Below are 26,227 nucleotides of genomic sequence, written 5' to 3' on the forward strand. Positions count from 1 at the left end.
AATCAGTGCAAAAGTCCAAGGCAAGCACTTGTAGCCACACACAATTCTGACACCTCACTGGACCACTACTGCACTTGTCTCAATTTTCCGAACAATTCTACGCGAAAAACATTTTGCATTATGCCGTTATACCGCACAAAACCGCGACCGCACTTCGAATGTGGGACCGTTCAGTGATTACAGATGGAATCGAATGTCAGCGAACTTTGTTATTGGAGAACCCGGGGTGGAGAAAAATCCAAACAATGATGATGTTGATGAGAATGATGACGTTTGGGCCCAGTGGTTTCCACCCCGTTCGAAACTCATCTAGACCAGGGAAATGTTTATTGTGCACTCTCGGGCAGAGAAACGTCAAAACAAAGCATTTTGCGCGAGATTCATCGTTGGTGTACATGTGTGCTTGTTTAGTGAGCGATTTACGGTCGAATTTAGTTACGTTAACTGTTGTAAACTAGATAAAATGTTCGAGAATCAAGCTATTCACACCGAGCACAAAGATGTTATACACGATGTTGCCTATGATTACTACGGCCAAAGGATGGCCACTTGTTCTAGTGATCAGTTCGTGAAGGTTAGGGCTTTGAGCCGATCAAAACGACTAAAAGCCAAGCAAAAATCTAAATGCACTTTCAATTTTAGGTTTGGGATCAGAACGACAACGGGGTGTGGAGTGTCACAGCTAGCTGGAAGGCACACTCCGGTTCCGTATGGAGACTCTCGTGGGCTCATCCCGAATTCGGTCAAGTGCTAGCGACATGTTCCTTCGACAGAACAGTTTCAGTCTGGGAGGAAACTGTGGGCGAAAAGGGATCCCCAACAATGTCCCCGGTGAAACGTTGGGTTCGTCGTACTAACTTGGTTGATTCTCGCACAAGCGTGACGGATGTAAAATTTGGACCTAAATCCCAGGGACTGGTGCTGGCTACATGTTCAGCCGACGGGATCATACGCGTTTATGAAGCACCGGATATTATGAATCTTTCCCAGTGGACTTTATCGCACGAGATTTCATTGAAGATTCCGCTGAGCTGTCTCTCGTGGAACCAATCAATGTTTCGTCTTCACGCTCCAATGATTGCCGCGGGTAGTGATGATTCTTCGCAGAGTTCCGGTGGGAAGGTGTTCATTTTCGAGTACTGCGAAAACACGCGACGCTGGACCAAAACTGAAACCATCAACTCCATTACCGATCCCGTGCACGATATTGCTTTTGCGCCGAATGTCGGCAGAAGCTACCACATTTTGGCAGTGGCTAGCAAAGATGTTCAAATATTTAATATAAAACCGCAGATGTAAGTTGGCTACTTGCTTTCGGTACGCAACTCCTAATCAAGCTAGAACTTCCAGGGATCCCACATCGAACACACGAATGGATGTCCAGCCAGTCGCTCAGTTTGGCGATCATTATTGCACAGTTTGGCGTGTAACCTGGAACATCACCGGTACAATGCTTGCGTCTACTGGAGATGATGGCTGTGTCCGAATGTGGAGAAGTATGCCCACTTTTAAGCTCGATTCTCATTCAGGAACGAAACATCAATATTGCTTATGAACGTTTCTTTTCATTCAATGAGAATGGGTCTTTGTTCAGTTAATAAAACCTCTAATGTCACGTTCTTCAACAGTGAACTATTTGAAAAATTGGCGATGCGCAGCGGTTCTCAAAGCGGAAAACAGCCAATCGCAGTCGCGACAGAATTCCATCACTCCATCTTTGAATTTGTCCAGCCTAGTAAACGCTACTGCAAAGTATTACAAGCGTGGTACCATCAGTCATCCTAGCCAAATCCGGAAACACTGATCAAGTAGCGCGCAATGATTTTTGTTTCACCGTCAAATTATATGAAGTGTAACACCTAAAACGTAATATTTCCAGGTCAGATATTTTCTGCTTTCTTTTAGGAATAGTTTTTTTGTCTGGTAAGCTAATTGGAAGAATAAAGACATTTCCTTGCAGTGTTACTTTCTCTCTCTGAATATAGCAGTAACAGTTCGACGATTTACTATCGGGACACATTCCTATCTAAATGAGTTTAGGATGTTGTGTTCCACCGCTGTGTGAAATAGAAAACATATTTATAGTTCAGCCTAGTAATATCCATACCTAAGGTTGGCCAAAGCAGTAACAATGTGAGAGACTACCGTCCAATTTCCCTAACCTCCTGTTCATCCAAGATTGGGGAAAGAATGGCGAACAGGCGCTTTCGGTCATCTTTCTAACCGTAAACAGGAAATTAGACTATCGACAGTACACCTTCCGGCCGTGTATGGACACCAACAGCTACTTCGCGACCCTCGGAGACGTGATAGCCGAAGCCAACAAGACACCGTCAGCACATGCACTGGACCTGGAAAACTCGTACAACAGAACATGGATCCCGTTAGTACTGAAAACTGGCAGATTTGGCCGTTGACGGTAAATTACTGCACTTCATCAAGAACACATCACACGTCGAACCTTTGAGGTCAAAATTGGTAACATCAGCTTCCGAGTTTTCCACAGGGAGACAGGAGTACTTCAAGCTTCTGTTCTTGCCGCTATTCTCTTTCTCGTCGAATAGTGAATAGTCTGTTTCAGGTTCTGCCTGGGGGAGTCTTCGTGTTTGTCTACGCGGACGACGTTCTTCTGATGGTAGTGGGTGACACCCATAGGATTCCAATCAATGCCAGCGCAGAAGAGCGATCGTATGGTGATATGCAACGACAGACATAAGGTTTCTAACTCCAGGGTCAAGCTATACAAAAACAACATCCTTCGCCGAAAAACGCTAAAGATACTTGGAGTGCTGGTTGACCACAAACTTAGCTTCCTCCGCCATTTCGAGGAAGGTAATGAGAGCTGTGTCACCCGGTTCAATCTGTTGAAAAGTATTTCCAAACCGCACCGGAGTAACAACAGAAAGACCCGGCTACATGTGGCCAATCTTATCATCAGTAGCCGCCTCACTTATGGCCTCGAACTGACGTGTTTGGCTGGAGACAAGTTCCCAAAAACTCTGGCATCGATCTATAACAAGGTACTACACGAGGCACTGTCTCCGGCCTCCTGCCATCAATATAAGCCGCCTCGGAGATCTCGGCGATCGTATCCAGGATTACCAGTTTCTTGTTGAAAACTAATGGTAGGAGGGAGACACACCTGACTGCCCTTAGCAACACGATCCTGCAGCGGGTGTCGTACTCCAAACCAAAACCTCCCTCCCACCCCAAATCCGCCAAAACAATTCTGCTTTGGTGCGAACGACTAGAGGTTCCTGTGTGTCCCTTAGCGTCCGCGAGATAATTGGAGACCGCCCGAAGACGAACGGTGACTACCTTCTGATAAGATAGCAAAAAATGTGCCGAGTGCCTAGCCCACTTGATCGGTAAACTGACGATGCCCGTGTTGCCAGGCCTGGGCATGCCACATATCTTCCCAAAAAAAAAAAAGAATTGAATAAAAAAACGAAAAGAACAAATGCATGTGAATTTTCTTTTAGTGTATTTTCATTCACAGATGATATTTGAACCACCTTTGAGATATATGAGCTAATTGCTAATTGACGTTTAACTAACAAAATATCGAGTCAAGTTCTGTTCTTCATACGGTCGTCCCGATCCGCACTCTTATTATGATCATTTTTGGTGCGGTCGCTCCGATCCGCAAACAATTTTACTTCTATTCTGACAAAACACGGTCGTCCCGATACGCACTCTTATCATTATCATTCTTTCATACGGTCGTCCCGATCCACAAATATTTTACTACCATTTTCACACAGCACGGTCGTCCCGATCCGCATTTCTTTCCATTTTCTTTTGTACCCACACGGTTTCGAGCCATACCCGTTTGTGCGGTCGTCTTGGTCCGTGCTTATCCACTTTTATTCTACAGTTTCGTCGTACGGTGGTCCCGATCCGTACATATAATCAAAGGTATCTATAACGACAAACTTTTATAGCGACAATTCCTTATAACGACGGTCCTTTACGTTGTCGCTATAGAGAGTTTTCACTGTACTACACTGCGTTTCACACAACTATAGAACCATTCATTTTTTCTGAGTTTCCAGAGATATGTAATGCCGGGGACAGACATACAGCTGTACTAGCGTTGTACGTGTACAGCGTTGTACAGGTACCACGGTAGCATGAAACACTTACTTTGATTGGATATTGTACTGCATGTCAAACTGACAATCAGAAATTTGACCAATTTCTCCCACTCATTTCGATGAAAAAGGTTTTTATTTAGCGTTTGAACTATCAAACACAACAAACAAGTTTCCAATCTGAATTATGACCTCAAGAGAAAGTTAATGAAAAGAATGTTTACCAAGTGTACATGGTGAATCATAGGGCTCTCCATGAATGAAAAGCGATGTGAGAGCGCTGTTAGACTTAAAAGGAGAAGGAAAATTTATTGAGGTGAGTATGAGAAATACACTTCATTCTATGCTTCGATTGACGGTTAGAGCGTGAGAATGGGAAAAAATGAGAAGTTACGAATCTCATACCCTCTCTTGCTAATGTCTGCCGCAAGTTCGATAGAACACTTCATTCTCTCGAGTATTGTTGAGGCGAGTAGTTACAAAGTGCGAAACCAGTGCGATGGAAAAGAGGAGTCACGACAAGACATACAACTGTACTAGCGTTGTACGTGTACAGCGTTGTACAGGTACCACGATAGCATGACACACATACTTTGGTTGTACATTGTACCGCATGTCAAACTGACAATCAGAAATTTAAATTTATTGCATTGTATTTTCACCAATATTTCAATGAAAAAATTTTTAATTTGGTGACTAAACTATCAAACACAACAAATATGTTTCCAAACTGAGTTATTAACTCAAGAGAAAGTCAATGAAAAGAATGTATAGCAAGTGTTTTGATTTTGTTTGTTCATGCTACCCACCACTAACCGTCTATGGCGCTGCGCACAGTACAACTGTAGTCATGTACAGCAGTAAAATAGGTCGGTACAGGTACAACGATCGTACCGAGTTGCTTGCATGGTTCTAGCGCTGTACATGGTGACAGACATACAATTTTCGAAGCACAACGCTAGTACAGTTGTATGTCTGTCAGAAGTATAAGAAGTAGATCGAATTGAATTATGTAGTGTAGAATATAACAACTATCTTCATTTAAAAGACTGGCCATTTGAACTTTATTGTTGTGTTCAGGCTCGAAACGCGAAACAGTGTTTCACAACTATAGAGCCAGATGGAAGAACTCTCACTTCTTTACAAAATCAACGACAATTTCACATGAATTACAATAAGTTTCTAATTCATAGGTCATATTTAGTTCTCAATCAGTTCAAATAACCCATTCGGGGTGGTTTTGACCAAACTGCGCCATGTTGTAGTGTGTATCTCGTTCTACGCAGAGGATATTGCTCGTTTGAGCTCTTCAAATCACTCATACTGCTTGTAAGTTGCATCTACTATTCGTACGATCACTCCTCATAAGTTCCTGATAGGGTTTTGATCTAGTAAAAAAGCTGACCAGTTCAGAATCTGGAGTCCCTATTCAATAAACCATGCCATGACTTTCCGGATTCTATGAATTGATGCCATGTATGTGTCGTGTTTCCGTTTTGGAATCGTTAAAATTAAGCGACCGTTTCTTTTAACTTTACTCTAGAGACTGACGTTCCATCGAACTAGTGATATGCATCAGTCAAAGAGATATCCGGTAATTGCTCTTTTTTCGTATACTCTTTCGGACCAATGGTGCCAATGTTTCCCAATTTTCTTAATTATACTTCTCATGCATCTGGATTATTGTAAAAGACATTTGGAAACGCTGGTTCTTTTCGTTCTTATATTATTTTCCTCTCCTTGTTTGTGGAGGAATATTCTCACGTGTTGCTCGTGTGTATGCGTAGTCCATGAATTAACTTTCACACAGAGCCAATGCTTTACCATAGACCATGAGCGGATGAAACACAAGAATTTTATAATCGATTTATATTTACTTATGCATATACCTATTTTAATTATTTAAGAATTTCTTCTTTTATCTTCATCTCATCTCCTACAGTATGCTTTGTATTTTGGGTTCCATCAAAAATCAATGTTCAAAAACGGTTCAAAAGAACTGCTTCACATACGTGAACGGTTAGTGGCTGAGCCGTTCATCAAAGTGAACTGCTTTGCCTATCTCCACTCAACGGTTTAGGTTCCTTAAGTGCGATTCACATACAACATCCACGTCACGTTCACGTTACGTCACGTTGCGTTGCGTCAATTATTCTCTTATGGAATTCTTATGGAAACATTCACGTACACCGGCAACGTAGCGACCCGTCAGCATACGTTCAACAAAAACGACCGGCAAGATTTGTAGAAAAGAATAATTGACGGAGACGGGCGGTTCGTTGGGTTTTTGTCTGTGCTTTGTGTCTCGGCTTTTGTTTTGATTTTGGTTGCACTTTTTATGCCAACATATCTTCCAGTTTCAAATTTTTCAGTCAAAATCATTCGCGGTAGTAAAAACAGTTAATATATTATTATTGTTGAATAATGGTCGGAAATACAGGTTTTAGGCTTTTATATAATATAATTCAATGATTTTCATTGATTTTATTCAAAATTTAGAACTGATTCTAGGCATGCTGATTCGGAAGAGGACATTGCAATTTAAAACTGTTGTTGGTATCGACACTATGAATAACATTAGGCTAGGCGCAAATTGAGAAGCGTATAGCGCTCGTAAGCGAACGCGAGACTACCAACACGACTCATACGTGCCACAAACGTAGCGTGGTGGAGCGCATATTGAGTCGCATTTTGGTGTAAATGACATGCCACTCGCATACAATGACTGATTAACACAGAGTTGCGCGATATATTTATTTACTAACACAATCACCCGACCAGTACAGCCATACAGTGTCAAACCCACGGCGCTATATTATTGTTCACCAACACAACTACCACAACCGGCATGACCAGCACGAGAAACTGTGGTTCAGCCACAGCGTCGCGGGAGTCGTGTCTCACGAGCGCTCCACCATCTCTCGTCATCTGGCCAATTTGCGCCGTTCTATCTGTTTTCATTAGCCACAAAAACAGGCGCTATATCGCGCCAAGTTACTCACGCTATATGCGTCTCAATTTGCGCCTTGCCTTAATTAAAATAATCGTTTGACTTTTGACGCGACGGTGCTGCAGCAGCATAGACTGAATATGTGAATTGTCGGGGACGTTGGCGGAACATGTTTTTTTCTTCCGTCCTGGGTGCGAATGTTTCTTTTTTTTGTGGGTGGCGATACACGTTGATCAAAATTTATCTGTCAAAAATATCAGATATATGAATGGTTTATGTCAAACAGTGTACTTTTACCCTTTACTGCTTAAAGTAAACATATCTGTGAATCACCCCTCGACATAAAATAGATACGTAGCAAAATGTCATAACATTTCCTTGTATGTATTTCGCGTATAGATGTGTCATAGGAAAATCAGAAAAGTAAATCAATTACTAATTTTCCGTCGGCTAGCAATAGTAAAACTCGTTCGCAAATAGCTTTTAAACTTTAAAGGCTGCATATTTCGATCGGTATCCATGAAAGTTATTTCAATAGTTGATCAACGTTGAGAGTTTGCAAATCGCCCTATTTTTACGCTGGAGGATATTGAAAATCCGTACACTAGACCAATTTTAGTTTTAGGATTCACGTTTTACTCGGTCATAGTGATACAGTTTTGAGTTTCATTTGAAGATGGAAAGATACTAATATATTCAAGACAATGGAAGTGCTTTAGGTGCAAATATTTGGAAAAATTGTGCGAGAAGGCGCTGCGAAACAATTCGATATTGGAATTTCCGCCTTGTTTGTGGCAGTGGGTGGGGATCGCGATTCTATACACCCCCGCGTTTATTCGCCATTCAAACGAGACCCACCGAGGACCGCACCTGATATTCTTGCTGCTGAGGACGGCACACAGAAAGAGCAGCAATTTTACAAACTTTCCGTGGTTTGCGAAGTGTTGTTATTCTTCGTTTCGTCCTTCGTTTTGTTTCACCGACCGGGATATGGGATCGGAAAAAATGTCCGATGTTTTGTCCCATAACACCACCGACAACAAATGGCTATATTTGAGAAACGATTCGAGCAGAAGGTTGTCCTAGACGATACGGAAGCGATTATCTGTACCATTGAGACAGCACAGAATATTGACGGACATACGGTAAGTGTGGGTACGTGTGCAGTGTTTTCCAATTCCAGATATTTCCGCTGCGTAAGGTTTAAATTGTAAATTTTGGCAGTGCTGGTAAAATGTTGTTTTAACTGTATCCATCGTTTAATGAAAACAATTCACTAGTTAATTATGTATGAATTATGAAATGAACTGATTCGTCCTTGTTTATACAAGATTGGTGTTTCTTTAATGAAACTCAAAGGCATTAGTAAATTCGATGTTAACAACACGCTACATTTCCTTTTTGCGTATACTTTAAGCGTAACATGTAATGAGTGTAAGTAAATGTGTTCATCGCATGCTTGTAGGAAAATTGTGGCTATCCACTAACACTGGATTCGCGTAAATCAGCATGCAGTTTTCACTGAAATGATAACAGTATCGATTGACACAATTTCACGTCGTATCGTTTTTCTTCTCTCTTCCCACCCCAAATAGGAATATGTACTAAAAGTGCAGCGTGGACCGTATCCAGAAAACAGCTGGCGTATTTTAAGACGGTACAATGAATTCGCTTCGCTCAACAAATGCTTGCAAATATCGGGGATTGACCTGTCATTTCCTGGGAAAAAGTTTATTGGTAAGTTACCACGATGGATGATTTCTTTCGGAGTTTTTCTCCGATGGAATTCAGATTTAAACAGATGTCAGCTAGTGAAAAGCACAGCAAGAATAAAATGCAAGTTATTCGTAGAGGAAAACATCGATTGTAATAACGTGAATGCAGTATTTTCATTTTCAGTGTAGTTTTTACTTTTGTTCTAATAGAGAACACGGTTCACATTTTTGATATTGTTGGTAATGCACTTATGATGTGGAATTAGAGACACTAAGAATACTTCGCAGCGATGGAAAATTTTGAAAGCCTATTTCAATATTCGAATAATCACGTGGCAATAAGCAGCATTGATATACAATGTATTTCGGTGAAAGCGAAATAGTTTCGAAGTATGTTTCTGATTGAATTCGTTCTATGGTGTTCTATTGGTCTCTTCGTTATACCGTAAACAAATGGAGATAACGAACCTTCATCGGCAGCGCTTCATTGAAATGTGATGACTATGGCAAATTCATATATATATATATATAGAATTTTTCTCGCTAGATTCCTGTTGATCTGCAACGCGAAGCGAATATAGGATAAACAAGCCTTTAACCCATTATAGGGCCGTGGAAATTTCACAAAGATTTAACTTCAACTTCAGAGAACACAATTCTTACGTGAAGAAGAACACATGTTAACTCTAAAAACACTGTTCGTCGCTGCCTTATAAACTCAGTTTATTGCGCCTTTGGTTATGCAAAAATTTAAACAATATTTCTAGTGCAGCGAAAGAAAATATTTTTTTTTAATAGGGGAAGAGGTGATGCAATGGCCATGCTAAGGAATATGCCCCATTACTGCGTTCATATACCGCTACAATCATCGGTTTTCGAAAAATATTCTAGCCTAACTAAGTGTTGTTCAAGGTATCTCTCTCTATATATATAAATGTTCTGTTCGTTTGTGTACGCGTCAAAAACTCGAAAAGTGCGGAACCGTTTGTGTTCAGAGTTGGACACAATATACAATCCACTTCAAAGAGTGTTGTTACGGCTTAAAAAGTTGGAAAATTGGAAGAAAAATGATTTTATATATGACTGAAATTTTCTTTTCTGAAATTGAGCTTCTAATGAAAATCGACTATTCAGTAAGTTCAGTTCTATGTGGAGGAAACATTTTTTTCCACGTGTTTGACAAAATCATGAACTGAGATTGTGTTTCGAAGTGATTTAAAATTTATCGATTCCCCTCATCTATCTCTCTCTCTCTCTCTCTCTCTCTCTCTCTCTCTCTATATATATATATATATATATATATATATATATATATATATATATATATATATATATATAGAAGTTTTCTGTTCATTTGTGTGCGCGTTAAAAACTCGAAAAGTACGGAACCGACTGAACTCAAACTATGATACAATATACAAAACAACCAAATACATCTAGAATTGTTGTTACAACATTAAAAAATGAAAAATTCAACTCATCCATGCAACCACAGTGTGCCACAGCAAAGCGTGGCAGGGTACAGCTAGTATACTGAACCGATCGACATGAAAATTGGTCGGTAGGTCGGGGAAGGTTTTTATAATAGTTCGAGACGCCTCCCACCTCTCTGAGGAGAGGCTGCCATACAAATAAAACACAAATTTCTTGATTACTCGAGAATTAACAAGCAAACGAAACCAAATTTGGCATGTGAAGGTTTTGGGGGCACGAAACGTTTCTATGGTAAATAGACACTCCTTCATCTTCTCTAAGGGGAGGCTACCATACGAATGAAATACAAATTTCTGCATAACTTGAGAACTAATCAAGCAAATACAGGCAAACTTTCAAAAAAAAAAAGGCAAAAAAAGTCGCTTAAAAATCGTGCAAAACTTGACCAGCAGCATTGAAAAATCGTGTTCGGTACACATTTTGAAAAAAAAAGACAGCAGAAAGGGTGGTGTGCATAAATCGTGAACTAGTCAAGCAAATTGAACCAAAATTTGCAAATGGAGGTTTTAGGGAGTAATAAATGTGTCTATGGTGGTTCGACACACCTACTTCCTCTCTGCCATACAAATGAAACACAATCTTCTGTGCATAACTCGAGAACTTGTCAAGCAAATGGGGTCAAATTTGGGATGTGAGGGTTTTTGGGTACGAGAAATGTCTCTATGATGGTATGACACCCCTTCCTCCTCTGGATAGGAGAGGGGGTTCCATAAAAATAATGGAAAATTTCGAATATTCTATATCCGAACTCGAATGGTCACGTGGCCTTGAAAAGCATTAAAATGCAACATATATCCCAACAAAGAAGAACCAGTTTTAGGGGATGTTTCTTATTGAAATATTATATGGCGTTCATTCGTCTCTCCGTTCAACTATGAACAAAGAGATACAGTGATGGCCACAAAAAAATCTATCCCCATTTGAAATCAAAGTTTTCCAATGTTAAATTTTTTTTTCAAACTTTTCAGTCAACACTATGTAAAAGTAGATAATTAGAAGACCATTTCACTGCTCCAGTTTGATTGATTTATTTTTTAAAGAAACAAAATATGACTTGTTTCTAAATGGGTACTTTTAGGGTATATATTAAAAAATCCACTTGCGTAAATGTGTTTTACAGTGGTTCGTACATCTCTGCAACCCACGGTTTCGACAGCTAGTTCATCAGGATTCATAATTTGTGGCCTAAATTGATTGTTAACATACAAAAATTCTAAGTTTCAAGATTCATTAAATTCGATGTTCCGCAAAGTTAGCCAAAAATAGTTTTACCATTGTTGCGCAAGCAACTGAATGGAACAGCAAATTTTCCAATTTTGTAACACTGTTTATTTTTACAGGATGTTATTAAATTCCCCCCAGGAAACAAGTAGGATACAATTCATATTTTAGGTTAATATTGTAAAACTTGTACTCTTATATAATTATATAAACATTTTAACGATATGTGTTGTTTCAATGTGGTAAAGTATAGATATAAATCATGCTTGTTTTCCAAATTCATGTGTGTACTCACGTTTAGTATTTGCTTTTAATCTTGAATCTATTCGTAGTTGCACAATTTTTTTGTATCTTTCGTATGGCAATTGGAATCTGTGATGGGACATTGTTTAGAGTTAGGTTTTTAAATTTTCTAAATATTCACTTTTACCTGTATTCTATATGTAATGTGTTTAAAAGAGGGTTAATCTGTGGGCTCTAGCCACTACAGTATCGTAGTATTTTTCGATGTATAATTTTTATAATTTGGTTTACTTTTTATTTACCAATGCTTTATCTTTTTGTTCGATCGGGTGACAGTTGTCAACCAGGGTTGGGTTCGGGGGGTTTGGCGAATCAAGGTGATATGATGACAACCATCTTACCATCATTTTTTTTGAAATTTCCTACATGACTTCTATTTTATATGAAAAAATTGTAGAAAATTTAAAAATGCATATTTTAGATATTGCAAATTAAAGTTTTTTTTCGTAAATAAAAAAAGAGTACTAGTTTTTTTCTCAGTGTATATTTTTTTTTCACGTTAAAACATCAATAATCTATAACTCTTTCTAAGACACTATTTCGGTACGACTCATAGTTTTTGAGATTTAAATTATCAAATATTTCTTTTACTTAAATCGATATCCCTATTAAAAAGTTATACTTGAGTCACAATTATTGCTGATTGATTATTGAACCGGATAACAGTTTGGCCGGATACTGGATACCGGATATCCGGCAAGCTTCGAAGCCGGATGGCCAGATATCCGGTAGCCGGTCTGTCTTTCACACAATCAATCTTGCACTTTTCATTTTCTTGCCTAAAGGTCGCACTAGATTATTTAATGGATACGCAATGAGGGATTTCCAGAAAACTATTTTATTCGTTACTTGATACAGCTAAACAAAACCTTTCACGTTCGCCAAATGTGTAACTTACAGCTGGCTCTGGAAATTACCCACTGCGCCCGGAACACAAATGCACGTCTTATCTAGTTGGTTGTTTGACTCCGACTGATGCGATTTGCTGTTGTGAGAGTTGATTTGGTCCGAGATGGCATATAATCTAGGGTGGTATACGATAGTGTCGCCTTGCCTCACACACATTGGAAACGTTTGTGCCATTCAAGAGGAAGAAGTATATCATGAAGGGCAAACCGAAGCAGAGTTCTTTCGTTCTCGTTTGTGTCCTGATTCGTAGCATGTAACAACAAATGAATTCCGCGGGGGGAAATGATTTCTGCAAGAGAAACGAAATTTATTCAGTGAAACTTTCAGTCGGCAAACAATATATCCCGTACATAATGTAGCTGACCTACTATTCCGTGTATAACGCTCTCTATCCTAATCTTCGCTTCGATGGAATCATTATTGATAAAGGATAAAAAGATGGACATTTGTTTAGCCATTATTTTTTGGAAAATTAAATAATGTCCAGCACTCGTCTTCAAGCTATGCGTTGTGTCGCATAGAATTACCAGCATGTAGATTTCACTTTGAGCTAATCAATTTGAAGACTTTAGCCTAGCGATGGATAAAGTTCTATAGTTGTATAAGTTTCCCAAGCATAATATTCTTCAACGAGGTTTTTTTGAAGAAACATGACAAAAAAGATCCAGGGTAATACTTCTTGAATTTGGGAACAAAGAAATGAATAAATTTTGAAATCCTTCAAGAATTATCAATAATAAACGATATGAATTCATTCTTTGCCAACAAAGTCACTCAAAATATAAACATTTGTTTAAAGGGTGTGTCACATCAAATTGCATCACGGAAAAAACGCTGTAGAAATTTAATTTTTAGGAATTATATCTTCAGCTTTCGCTCATAATCAGATAAGAGTGTATAGATCACGTTGGCCATGCTTCACTGTCAATTTTTCGTAAATTTAGAAAAATGTCGTCGAACGAAAAAGAGCGTCGTGAATTAATCCTGTGCACTCATTTCGAGAATCCGGAGTTGTCACATCGGGACATCGGATGCTGGGAATCGTCCAATCCACGGTCAGCAGAGTACTAAAACGATACTTTTAGAACCTAACCATCGACCGGAAGGTGAAGAACGGCAAAAATGGATGCTCCGTCAGTGAAAACAGGAAGTGGGTTATATCTATGGTATAACCGCAAGGGTGACGTAGGACTATCGTTGATTTAGAGATCATTTGTTTGAAGTTGAATCTGAATTCATTCTGAATGAATGAATATTTGGGGGACTTCGAAAACGAGAGCGTTACGTTGGAGGCACAAGGTTTTATGCATCCAATATTGGATACGGAACTATCCTACTGATGGGGAAGAATAATCTTCAGAAGCTATTCTGTTAATTGCGATTGATTGAAAAATTACAAAACTAAATGTATTTGGTCACACTGTTACATGGATAGAAAACATTAAAATAAACTCTTTCACATGAATGTATTTTTAAATTCCCAGAGGAACTGGCAGATTATTTTCAGTAACGATTAGATATTTCCACATTTTCCTCGATACTGGAAGCCCACCAGTGGTTAATGCTAACTCGATAACCATCTGTTAATAGCACTTGATTGAAACATATTTGGTCACAGTGTTACATGGATAGAAAACGATAAAGTAAACTCTTTCACATGAATGTATTTTTAAATTCCCAGAGGAACTGGCAGATTATTTTCCGAATCTTTCTCGATGCTGAATGGCATCCAAACGGAAAGAATTCCGTGCGTGTATGTGTGTGTGTAGCGGCTGCTTCGATGGTCACCTTCTCTTCTCCTGAAGGATCGGCTTCTCTGTGCTCCCTCACAGTTTCAAACAAACTGCCTGCGTTTGTTTGCGGGCAGATCTCGATCCTTCGCCGTCAGGCACCCTCAGCATCGATGTTGTCTTGTCGATGTCCTCACGAAAAATGAATGCGTCTCACCACCAGAATATCGCTTAAGTATGCTTTTTGTGCGTGATTGAATCGAGAGAAGGCGTGGTTTACGATGGCAATTTGGAAGGCAAACTAGAGGGGAATGAACTCTCTGAGCTCGGAACTTTCGGCGACTGAGCAATAATCGATTGCGGGCGCATACAATATTGGATACGGAAATATCCTACTGATGGGGAAGAATAATCTTCAGAAGCTATCCTGTTAATTGCGATTGATTGAAAAATCACAAAACCAAATGTATTTGGTCACACTGTTACACGGATAGAAAACATTCAAATAAACTCTTTCACATGAATGTATTTTTAAATTCCCAGAGGAACTGCCAGATTATTTTCCGGATCTTTCTCGATGCTGAATGGCATCCAAACGGAAAGAATTCCGCGCGTGTGTGTGTGTGTGTGTGTGTAGCGGCTGCTTCGAGGTCTTCCCGGGGAACCGTTTGTGGCATCACTCTCCTCCTGATGGATTCCCCTCTGGCCTAAGGTGCACAAACAGGCTCTTGGTGACACCGTTCATCCGCGCTTTCATGATAAACGAAGAGCTTCACCACAACAGCGACAACATGCTCCAATCGCTGTTCAATTTGAACTGAGTGGATTTCCGAGCGGCGCTCGCTTATATACCGATTGGTGATTTCAATAGCCTGTTTTGAAAGCAATTTTAAGACTATTGAAACAAGTTTTTAGATCAGAAAGTAACAAGTATAGAACGCGTAGACATTTTATCTTTCGAATGAAGTGTTTATCATACCATTTCGTTAAGTTGTTTAGGAGCTATTAACGCTCAAAATCTCGGTCTCCGGCGTAACGCTTTCGTTTTCGAAACTTTTTACACCCCGGTATAGAAATGAAAGACGTAGTCCTACGTCAAAAAGATCACAAGCGCGTAGTTAAGCAGTTTAGACGTGATCCGAGAAGTTCGGTCCGGGATGTCGCCAATAAGCTGAATTTGTCAAGTTCATTCGTCCAGCGGACCAAGCAGGGGGAGGGCCTGCGTACATACAAGGTTCAGAAGGCTCCTAACCGCGACGAAAGGCAAAACATGGTGGGGAAGACGCGAGCCCGGAAGCTGTATACCGAAATGCTGACGAAGCCGCATTGCCTGGTAATGGACGACGAAACCTACGTCAAAGCGGACTTCCGTCAGCTGCCGGGCCTGTTGTTCTTCTCCGCAGAGGACAAAATTCAGCGTTCCGGAGGAGATTCGCAAGCAGAAACTATCCAAGTTTGCCAAAAAGTACATGGTGTGGCAAGCGATCTGCTCTTGCGGAAAGCGGAGCGCCCCCTTCGTGATGACCGGCACGGTAAACGGGCAGGTTTACCTTAAGGAGTGCCTACAGAAGCGCTTACTACCACTATTGAAGCAGCACGAGGGCCCGACCATCTTCTGGCCGGATCTCGCTTCGTGCCACTATTCAAAGGACGTGTTGGAGTGGTACGAAGCCAACGGGGTCACCTTGGTGCCAAAGAAAATGAACCCGCCCAACGCGCCGGAGCTTCGCCCAATAGAGAAATATTGGGCGATTATGAAGCAGGCGTGATGCAATTTGATGTGACACACCCTTTAGTTGCCCTCTATGTTTCAATGAAAAGAAAGGTTTAAAATTCATAGCTGAAAACTTATACGGCATCCATTTCGGTCACTGCAAAAATTCGATTCAGTACCGACTTGAACAGGTTTTGAAGTGCTACCATGTCCATTTTGGTCCACGATTTCAAATTGAAAAAAAAATGTAACCACAATAGGACTTTTTGAAGGTTATTCCAGCCGAAAGAGAAAGGTTCTCTATGAGAGTGGTTAAAATGATAAAAAATTATGACAAATGAACATGTATGACATGAGATATAGAACTATTGCATAGTTTTACTGATCAAGTTAAAAGACAACGCATGTGGCTATATAAACTAATCTATGAGTAAAAAATCCTTCGACTAATTTATTAATTGAATGTAATATTCTCTAATATTCCCGTAGGTAACATGCGTCCAGATTTCATAGCTGAGCGGTTATTTGCATTGCAGAAGTATATAAATCAAGTACTAATGAATCCCATTTTGGCGTCATCACTACCTACCAAAAAATTCATCGATCCGGACAGTTACTCTACACCGTTCCATGGTAGATTCAGAATCAATAATTAGTAATTTTTTTTCATACATCTCGCACAAATCCTCACAGATCTCGCCCTCCAATATGCGTCGATGAGTTTGCGCACAGAAGGTGCCTACACGTTGGGCCAATCGCTGGGTCCGATAGGCTGGCGTTTACGGAAGCACTATTTTAGAGTCGTGCATAAGCCCCAGGGCAATAAGCATTCGCCAGGCCACTCAACCACAAAGCACCATTTGATAAAATCCAGCTCGCAGTCCCATGGAAAGCAGCATACGACGCAGGTTTGTGTGACCACCTCAACGGAGAAGGATTACAACAGCTCGAGGGAAGGTGGCGGGCGGGACGATTTGATTCTAACGTGGACTGAGTTCGGACCGGACAAGTATATCGACGAGAAGGAGATCCACAATGTGTTGAAGAACTTCGGGAGCGTGCAACATCCGTATATCGCACCGATAGAATATATAACATCGAACGATAGCGGGGCGCTGGTCATTCGCAAGTTCTACAAGCAGGGAAGTCTCAAAGATGTTCTGTGTGCAGCTTCGCCCTGCAATCCGTTCCTTTCGAAATACGGCAGTCCGAAGGGGCGAGCGCCTTTGCCGCTGAAAGAACTGGCACTCTATGCGCGGCAGATCCTGGAGGCGATTCGTTTCCTCCACTCGAAAGGGATGGCTTGTGGCCATGTGCACTGTGGCAACGTCTTGATCGTGGACGGGGTAGCGAAGTTGATGGATGTGGAGAACTTTATTTTTGGAGTTCCCTCGTTCTATAGGCCGTTTTTTGTCCAGCATAGCAAAATCAACAGCTGTGAGGCTATCGATGTGTACGGATTCGGACATCTGATGTACGAGATGTGTATGGGTTACCCCCTGCAGGATTCGTACGCACGGCAGATCTCCGACTGTCCGGATAGTTTGAGTAAGTGATCATGGTTTGTCTTCTAGCGGTCGAATTATATGTCTTGTTATCAATTGCAGAGTCTTTGCTAGAGTCTATATTGCTGAAGGATGCTTGTAAGTCAGCATTACCAACACTTGACCAGCTAGCGACTCACGCGTTCTTCAGCGAGTATGCGTCAAACTTCAATGATCTGTATGCCATGGCCATATGTGCCCAAAAACCACACCTGAAGTTCTCAACCAATGCCAAAGAACAGCTGAAAATAGCGATTCAGAAGACTGAGAATCGCGTACGCGATGAGCAGAAGTCTGTGAAGAATCAAAAACGTCTAGTCAGAGTACAGGAAATGATGACTTCCGAGGAGGAGAAGAAAAAAATCAAGCACAAAGCGGTGAGTATTTCAGCGGATTGCTCGAGTTATTAACAAAACTGAATTTGTAAAATATGCAATTTTAGAAACACGAGCAGCGTCAGGCAAAGATGCGCGCCCAGAATTCGCTCCAACTGAACAACGGTCCTCCGCAGGTGGTAGCGATTAACACGAGCTCAGGACCAACTGGTGCCGTCATCGGTAAATCGGATAGTGCAAACAGTATTATCTCCCCACAGGAGGCAAATCTGATGTCCCCACCGCCTCATGCGACCGATAGCGGCGGAAGTGGGTCGTCTCCGCTACCACCTCCATCGGCACCGCCTTTTCCATCGCCATCGAGTATTTCACCGTTTGAGCTAACAGCAGCGGGATCCAGCACCGGTAATGGTAAGCATCTCAACAAGTCAATTTCTGGTGATGATAGCACCAATCGTAGTGCCCTATTGGATTCAATTTGTAACTTTAACAAGAGTGGATTGAAAAAAATCACCGTTGAGGAAAAGTGAGGCGTGGCGGCGTTTGGGCGCTGAAGCACGCGTGGTCTCCGATATCAAAAATTACTTTCACTAATCAAAAGGTGCAGATGTAGGGCACTAGATGTAGCCAAACTGCACTGAAAACATCAACACGAATGTACACTGAAACTGTCGGAAAACCTTGCAGGCAAACAAACAAATCAACAAACAAGTATCAAACTGAAGGAAGTATTTTGGACCAATTTTCGCACACTTCAGTGCGTACAACAATACAAAGGCGTATAAATATCGACATTTGATCGTTTTCCATTACCCAAAGTCGTTTCTATTGGTGTATGATGTAACGCGCTCTTGGAAGCATTGTTTTACTTTTGAAAACATGGTATGTTTATCTTTGAAGATATCCCCTCGGATTATAACATTTACCCAACTGCTATTTATCCGAATACTAGCTGACCCGGCAAACTTCGTCCCGTCCAAAATTTATTTTTCGTTATCAATACCTCCAAACATTCACTGTTTCTTACTAACGATCATGGGTCCAATCTTAGAATTGTTCATTGATTCATCTTCTAATTGACCCTTTACAATTTATTTTTAATATAAATTTCCTAGGACTTCTATCAAAACTCGTCATTATAATGCCAGATTATTTTCAAACACAATTCTCGTTCAAGATTTTTCAATCACTTGTAAATAACATGTTTCTCCGTTACATCGAATAAATGTTTGATACCGAAAATATGATAGAATGAAGATAGCCCTAAATCGGATAATTCCTTCTTCGAGTTTTGCTCTTATCAACACATTCGGCGATCCATAGAAGAAGAAGATATAGGAGTGCATTTTATCATTGTAAAATCTATTTCCACTTTCGAACAAAAATCAATTTCGTTGGCTCAAACATCAAATGGAATAGCAACACTTGTCACTATGTAATTATAGAACATATGGGAATTGAATTTTCCGAATTTTCCCATTTCCCTTCAGAGTTTTCCGAAAATTTTCAATTGTCATGTTTGGTTGAAATATGTGTAATATTTTCATGGGGCCCCCTCTCCATTCCAGAGGAGGGAAGGGTGTCATACCATCATAGAAACGGTTCTCGTACCCAAAAACCCTCACACCCCAAATTTGGTTCCGTTTGCTTGATTGATTCTCGAGTTATGCGAGTGTCAAACCACTATAGAAACTACTGCCCTTATATTATTATAATTCATTGATTCTCGAGTTCTGCAGCATCCCCCCTGAGGGAGGGGGAGGAGTGTCAAACTACCATAGAAACATTTATCGATCCATAAAAACTTTTCATGCCAAGTTTGATTCCATTTGCTTGATTAGTTCTTGAGTTATTCAGCCCCTCTCCGCTTCAGAGTGAGGGGAGCCCCAGGATCTCGATTAGTGCCCGTTGTTTCATGTCGTCACTCCGTATTCTTCTAACTTGGATTTCCGTGACAGTTTGTTGATTTCGGTGCAGTGGGTTATTAGCCCAAAGACCCTATCCTCCGCGACGGGTTTGCCATCTTTGCTGTAGCTTCGCTGTAGCCGGATGCTCGTCACCACCACCAAACGTCTCCGTCTTGGACGGCGGTCGCGATTTCAACCACCAGATAGCAGCAAAAAATCAACAACACAACCTCCTTGAAGACAAATGAAACATGTACCTGCTCCCAAAATACACCAGCGCTAAACCAAAACACGTCCGCCTCAGACGACGGATGGTATCCAAGAGAGCGAGCTTTTCCAACCGCTGTCTTTCCTCTCTCTCTTTTTCTGAAAGCTCGATGCTGTCGCCGTGACAGATGTAATGTGTTGAATTGTGTAGGGGTGTACTGCATGCAGAACGCCCAGAACGTAACATGGTGCATTTAACTCACTGAATTCCTGGAGCGGAAAACTGGATAACTCTGAGCGATCGATGTTTGTTGTTGGATGGTCGTAGAATTATTCCGGAATGAGCATTTATAGTCTTCTCGGTAAGCTGAGCGAAGTCCTCGTAGTACCAACGGTAAACGGTAATGGTAACGACGCAAATCTTTCATCAATGTTGGTATCTTATATTCGAGGACAGCGGGAACACGTGACGCAATGGGACGTATTCCGTCCTTATTAATCAAATATCCTAGAAATTGTACCTGTTTGTGTTGACGTGCTACTTATTTTCAGTCATGCTTACCGACACTATACAAACATCGTCGAAAAATACGATGACGAAGTCCAAATCCCCGTATAGTTTGTGCATGACCCAGCTAACTTACATTGCAGAGGCCAAAGGCATGCGCATAAATTCATACAGACCGAACGATTTATAGAATATCTGCTGTTTCCACCGGAATATTCTAGTAATCTCTGACTAGATCCGCAGTGAAAACGGATCTAGTTGGAAACTGTTGACAAGATCGTGGATGTGAGGTACAGGGTACCTGTTAGGGATTGTAGCTCTATTCAAGCGCTGATAATCGCCCACAAACTTTAATTCACCGCTTTTTTCTTGGGAACACAATGAACAGGGCTTACCGAGCTGCTGCTCAAAGGGTGACATATTCTCATTTTGCACATGGCTTGGAACTCGTCGTTTGCTGCTTGATGTTTTCTGGATGCATACAACGTGGCTTTGAAGAACCCCGTGTAATTATATGATGTGTGATATTGTACTTAGCTTCCGGTTGATTCGACGATGAAATTAATATCTCTCGATACGATGTGAACAAGTTTCGAAACGGATGTTGGGAGTCTACAGCAGTTATTCCATGGAGACAAACTTCCGACAAACAATCAGTAGTTCGTAGCTTCGTTGTCTCGTCGATCAAGTGTCGTTATTTTAGATCCAATTCAAAAAGTACTAGCAAATTCGCACCAATGATTGCGATATTTACATCTGCCACTAGGGAGCGCTACTTGGAATATCGTCGATGGCCGAGATCCCCTGTGATAAAGTTACTCCCATAAGTCTGTATCCTGGGTCCATTTGCTGCATGTAAGGAAAACGGAACGGTCCGTCCTGCTCTATTCCTTCTTGTTGCTGGTATGATGGACACATCCTAGCCTGTGTTAACGAGGAAACGAATTTTGCTTGTTTTGTCGAAAATTACGAGTTGACGGTGTGACCTACCTGTGTCGATTCAGGCGCGCTACCGACTAGTATTTTTCTATCCATGAATGCGCAAGGCTCTCTGCAACGATCTGCGACCAGCATTTTGTCCAGTTGGTTGAGCTGGAGTCCGAACAGCTGCGATGATGGCCGAGGATGAATCGATCATTTTATGCTCAGTATCACTCGAACGTTTTGCGGTATCCTTCAAAGGAATAACATCTTTAATGCCTCGTCAACATTTTATCCCGTGGAGCTCTCCTGATCTTGGCGAAAAATTATGTTGATTGAAGATTAAAGTTAAACCTTAATCGCAAGAACTAAGTAACTGTTCGGGTCACGCCTGTGGTGAAAGAGCTCTTTTACTGCACTGTATTTCCATCCTTCGTCACATGTGTCAGTTGGAATTGCGCCTTCGGTCCGTGCGAACCACATGTGTGTATCTTCCTGAAATCTGGTAACTTAATTGTCGCTGCCATAATATTCTGATGTGCCGGGGCTAAGCCCATCATTTTGTACACTGCTTAGGAAAAATGCGAAATTATACGATATTCAATTCGATTTTTGCATTTATTTCTTCACGAGTGTTTTTATTTATAACGATTTTTCAGACTGACTTGCTCCACATGCAGTGGAGTCAGATTCTAGGACAACTAATCAAATAGGGCTACCACAATCCGAATGATGAAGAAGGAAACATCCAATGTCATACAATTTAAAACTTTGAAGCAAATGGCAAAATTAGTTTTCAGCCGAATTCATTCCTGTTTTTGTTTAATTTTGACGAAATGATTTAATCGTACACTTTTATCACCGAGAGATTCGAAAAAAATCTCGATAATTTTTTTTTGCATATTTTCTTTTTTTTTTCATTCGGGTGAACGAAATTTTGGGTAAATGTGAATGGTATCTGTAGAAATAATATATAACCTTCTCTTGAGAATATCGTTACTCTTTCGAGTCAATGTTTGAATTTTACATTTTTAATTAAAAAAAATCCTTTTTTTGTGAAAAAAGTTTAATTTTTATTTTTTTTTTCAAAGAATTCGTTCATCGAGTATTCCCTTCTATTCGTTCTGATTCAATTGATTAAAATGCTAAGAATTTACAGACTATAAGTGTTATTCCTTCTATTGAACTTCTCAGCTATTGAGGATATCATTCAGCCTTTGCATGATCAAGAACACAACCAAGACAAACACAAATAACGACTTTGCTTCCTATGTGTTTATGGCTTTAAATCTATGAAAAAATATGAATATTATGAAAATTTATAAACAAAACATACATGAGATAGAAATACAGCTAGCATACTTAATGGCTATACGTAATAGAAAGATGGGCGGTGTAATTGTAGTTATGTCGGAAGTAGTTCAAAGAACCCTTAGTGATTTGTTCAGATTCCACATTCATTGTTAGCCGGCTTGTGACAATTAGTTAAACGTGATAGACCAAAGATGATAAGACAAGTATATCTTTCTGCATTCTACTATGTTTCAGTATCATGAGATGCATATTTTGAGATAAGCGTATCTGTTAAGAATCGAGAAAATAGTAAAATGTAGTAAAGACATATCCACCGTGTCATTTCAGGTTTATTTTGCCGACGCGTATAATGTTGCATCGTAATGTTAGATAAGTAAATTGAAGCTTTCTTGTTATTTCACAATGTTATACTTTTTTATTTCCAAAAAGCATCCGTTTGATGTAAAACATAGTTGTGCGAAATTTCAGTATCCTTTGCTGGATTGCGTTATTCATATATACATCGCGAAATATAAGTATTGTAATTATTGTTGTATGTAAATGTATGTTTGTTTTCCAAATTTCGTTGGAGTTGGGAGAAATGCAACAGTGGCAAATGGAAATGATCTTATGATTGATATAATGCTAGAAAGCGAATTCTTGTAACACTACTGTATGGAAGTAAACAAATTGTTTTGTGTAACTCGAGGAAATGTTTTCGAAGATAAGAATAAGCATCTACACATTCCAATAGAAAACGTGTTAAGTGAACTTTACCAATCTTTCATCTTCTACCACTATTTATGTTATTCATGTTCAGTGCCATATAAAACATATTGAAAGAATATACGATGGTCGAAAAGTGTTATTTCCCGCAGCATCAGCTATGATTCTGCTAGAGTTATTGAAAAAAGTGAAACGAAAACAAAGATCTTCTAAACATTATATATTTACCAAGCATCTTACCACTATCTCTTCTTATAATTGTGATTTATGTGAGCAAAATTGTACTCCGACACATCTACCCTTTTATATCCAACCGTGGCATCGAACAGTCTCGAACTATTCGATAGAAATCTAAAGAACAAACAAAAAATCTATTCATATTTCATAACACTGGATATTCTAGTAATGGTTCTAGTAATATTCAACTTTTTTGATAACAGCAAAATTTATAGAAAAAAAAAGTTTATTTTAATATCAACTATTCACTTTAGAAATGCACCTAATGAACACCTCAACACGAATATAAGCCGCTGGGAACATAAAGAAGTTGATACCGCATTTGTTTATTCTGTATGTCTCCTCCAGTAATTTATAGAAATAAATGTGAACGTACAGAATCTACAAATACGGGAACATACCGAATGTGCTAATACCAGTTATATAAGCATACAATCCGAGTATATTTATAAACTAAAATGAAAAGATAAATATAACGATTTCCGCCGGAATTGTTTTGTGTTAAACTCATTGCATACTAACGACGGTATATAGTTTAATGTCAGTAACAACAATAATGTGTTTTTATATGCCGTATTGCAAACATAAGCGATCAGTTACAGACACAATTTTTCTACCATATACATTTGAGCATACACTAAATTAAAGTCATATTGTGTGAACGTGACGTTATACTGTTATCATTATGGGTATCTATGGAACGCCCAAATTGTAACACAGTCCGCCAAGGAATTATTTTTATGCGTTGTTTTTTTTTTTTTTGGAGGTTGAAGAACGATACGTTCGAAGAGATTAAACATGAGAGAAGAAACAAACATAAATATCACAATACCAGCAAAATTTAAACAAATGAAATAAATTGAATAAACAAAAGAAGTATATTTGTCATAAGGGATAGTGAACGAGATTTTTCTTGCATGTTTGAAAGAAATTTCCCATTGATATCTTGTTGGTGGTAGTGGCAAGACTCTTGTCGTATCGTGTGTGTTTTTATTCTTAGATATCGTCGTGTTAGGCTACTTCGAACATTTTTTCCCATTGAGATATTATAACTGCCGGGTAGTAGATGAATTTCAAATATTCCTCTATATTATCAGCGTGCGTATGTACTCTCTATGTAGAAAACCAGCTGAATTCATTAAGAAATAAAAGATATGTTCATTAGGGTGGCAAAAAAAATTCATCATCGAATTTCAAATACCGACCATGTACAATTTTATTATTGGCCCAAAAAAATGAACAAAGTTTCAGTTCAATCGAAAAAAAATCTAGGGGTGCCTCAAACCGCTCAAAGTTTTGATTTTTGGCCGCTTAGGAAGTCCCGAAAATTCGATTTACGGCCAAATTTTTTTTTTCCAGATCACACCGGATCTTGACGTTTTATGCAGTTTTAAGTCATTTGGCATCGACAAAAAATTTCGATTTTCCAAACTTCCTTCACTTCCTCCTTGGAAAATTTTCAAGGATCAAAAAATCAAAACTATGAGCGCTTTGAGGCACCCCTAAATCATGTCCTATTGAGCTGAAACTTTGCACAGGTTATTTTTCCGGGTCAATAAACAAAATATACATGGTCGATTTTTGAAATTTGACATGATCATTTTCGCAGCAAGCCTAATGTTCATATGCTCGCTCGCTCGCCTAAACACTAAGACCTTCTCTCCCAATCTCATTTCTTTTCATCAACCGGACTGAACAGTGGCTTACAAGCCGGACATCCATTTAGTTGTAATTGCGATGTGACAGGAAAACGGTGGCTTATAAGTCGGTTCTCGCTCGGAAATTCGGTTTTTTTTTCTGCCACCGGACAGAGAAATGATCGCTCGCCTGAACACTGTGCTCTTCTCTCCCAATCTCATTTCTTTTCAGCAACCGGACTGAACAGTGGTTTACCAGCCGGTACCCGCTCGGAAATCCATTTAGTGCAGTGACCTGATATTGGTTTCCCGAGGTAGAATTTTACTGAAGAAGCATGTCATAGGATATATGTATAATAAGAATTGATATTTTTTAATGGGAAACATTCCTACTAGAGATAAGGAAAATCCAACCAATGGTTTTCCAATAGGATAGTTGGAATCTTCAATACGAATGGAAAAAAAACCCAAAACTCGTGGCACGTAGCGAATAAGATAGTTTTAGTTTTCTTAGAGCACTGTACATCCTCTGTGAAGGAGTAGGGAGAAGGATAAAAAATAAAGTAAAAGGGGTCGATCGTCAGTTACGCGGGAGGACAAACGTGCCTCCTGACGAAAACAGAAAAAAGTGTTGTTATTTTGTCATAAAAGAAAATGTCTTGGACGCTCGGTCCGCTACATTTGGTGACAGCGGTGGGATGCTGTCCAAGTGGGGACAGCAGCCCACCCATTAAGTGATTATTCAGAAGCTATCGCGAGTGCTTACGCGATTTTTATCAAAA

The 26,227-nt window shown here is 39.9% G+C and overlaps 2 protein-coding genes across 6 annotated transcripts; both read left to right on the forward strand.

Moving 5' to 3' along the window:
• The first annotated feature begins 347 nt into the window (after window positions 1-347).
• LOC129769595 (nucleoporin seh1) lies at window positions 348-1,965 on the forward strand. Of its 2 annotated transcripts, none has more exons than XM_055771961.1 (4): window positions 348-574; window positions 643-1,295; window positions 1,342-1,496; window positions 1,629-1,965. In XM_055771961.1, the coding sequence occupies exons 1-4, from the start codon at window positions 464-466 to the stop codon at window positions 1,802-1,804; spliced, it is 1,095 nt and encodes a 364-aa protein (XP_055627936.1). In that variant the 5' UTR covers window positions 348-463; the 3' UTR covers window positions 1,805-1,965. The 2 variants fall into 2 exon arrangements, with proteins under 2 accessions (XP_055627936.1, XP_055627937.1); XM_055771962.1 differs by having other exon boundaries at window positions 1,351-1,496.
• A 5,467-nt stretch (window positions 1,966-7,432) lies between these two features.
• Window positions 7,433-25,754, forward strand: LOC129768436 (PX domain-containing protein kinase-like protein). 4 transcript variants are annotated; one of them, XM_055770093.1, is made up of 7 exons: window positions 7,433-8,189; window positions 8,640-8,781; window positions 16,620-16,763; window positions 16,824-17,678; window positions 17,738-18,051; window positions 18,117-18,420; window positions 25,678-25,754. In XM_055770093.1, exons 1-7 carry the CDS (start codon window positions 8,088-8,090, stop codon window positions 25,737-25,739), a joined length of 1,923 nt encoding a protein of 640 aa, XP_055626068.1. In that variant the 5' UTR covers window positions 7,433-8,087; the 3' UTR covers window positions 25,740-25,754. The 4 variants fall into 4 exon arrangements, with proteins under 4 accessions (XP_055626068.1, XP_055626069.1, XP_055626070.1 ...); XM_055770094.1 differs by lacking the exon at window positions 25,678-25,754 and adding an exon at window positions 23,194-24,703; XM_055770095.1 differs by lacking the exon at window positions 25,678-25,754 and having other exon boundaries at window positions 7,433-8,199; window positions 18,117-24,703.
• The last annotated feature ends 473 nt before the right edge of the window (window positions 25,755-26,227 follow it).

Source organism: Toxorhynchites rutilus, chromosome 2, assembly GCF_029784135.1.
Source record: "Toxorhynchites rutilus septentrionalis strain SRP chromosome 2, ASM2978413v1, whole genome shotgun sequence".
NCBI classification, from domain to species: Eukaryota; Metazoa; Arthropoda; class Insecta; order Diptera; family Culicidae; genus Toxorhynchites; species Toxorhynchites rutilus.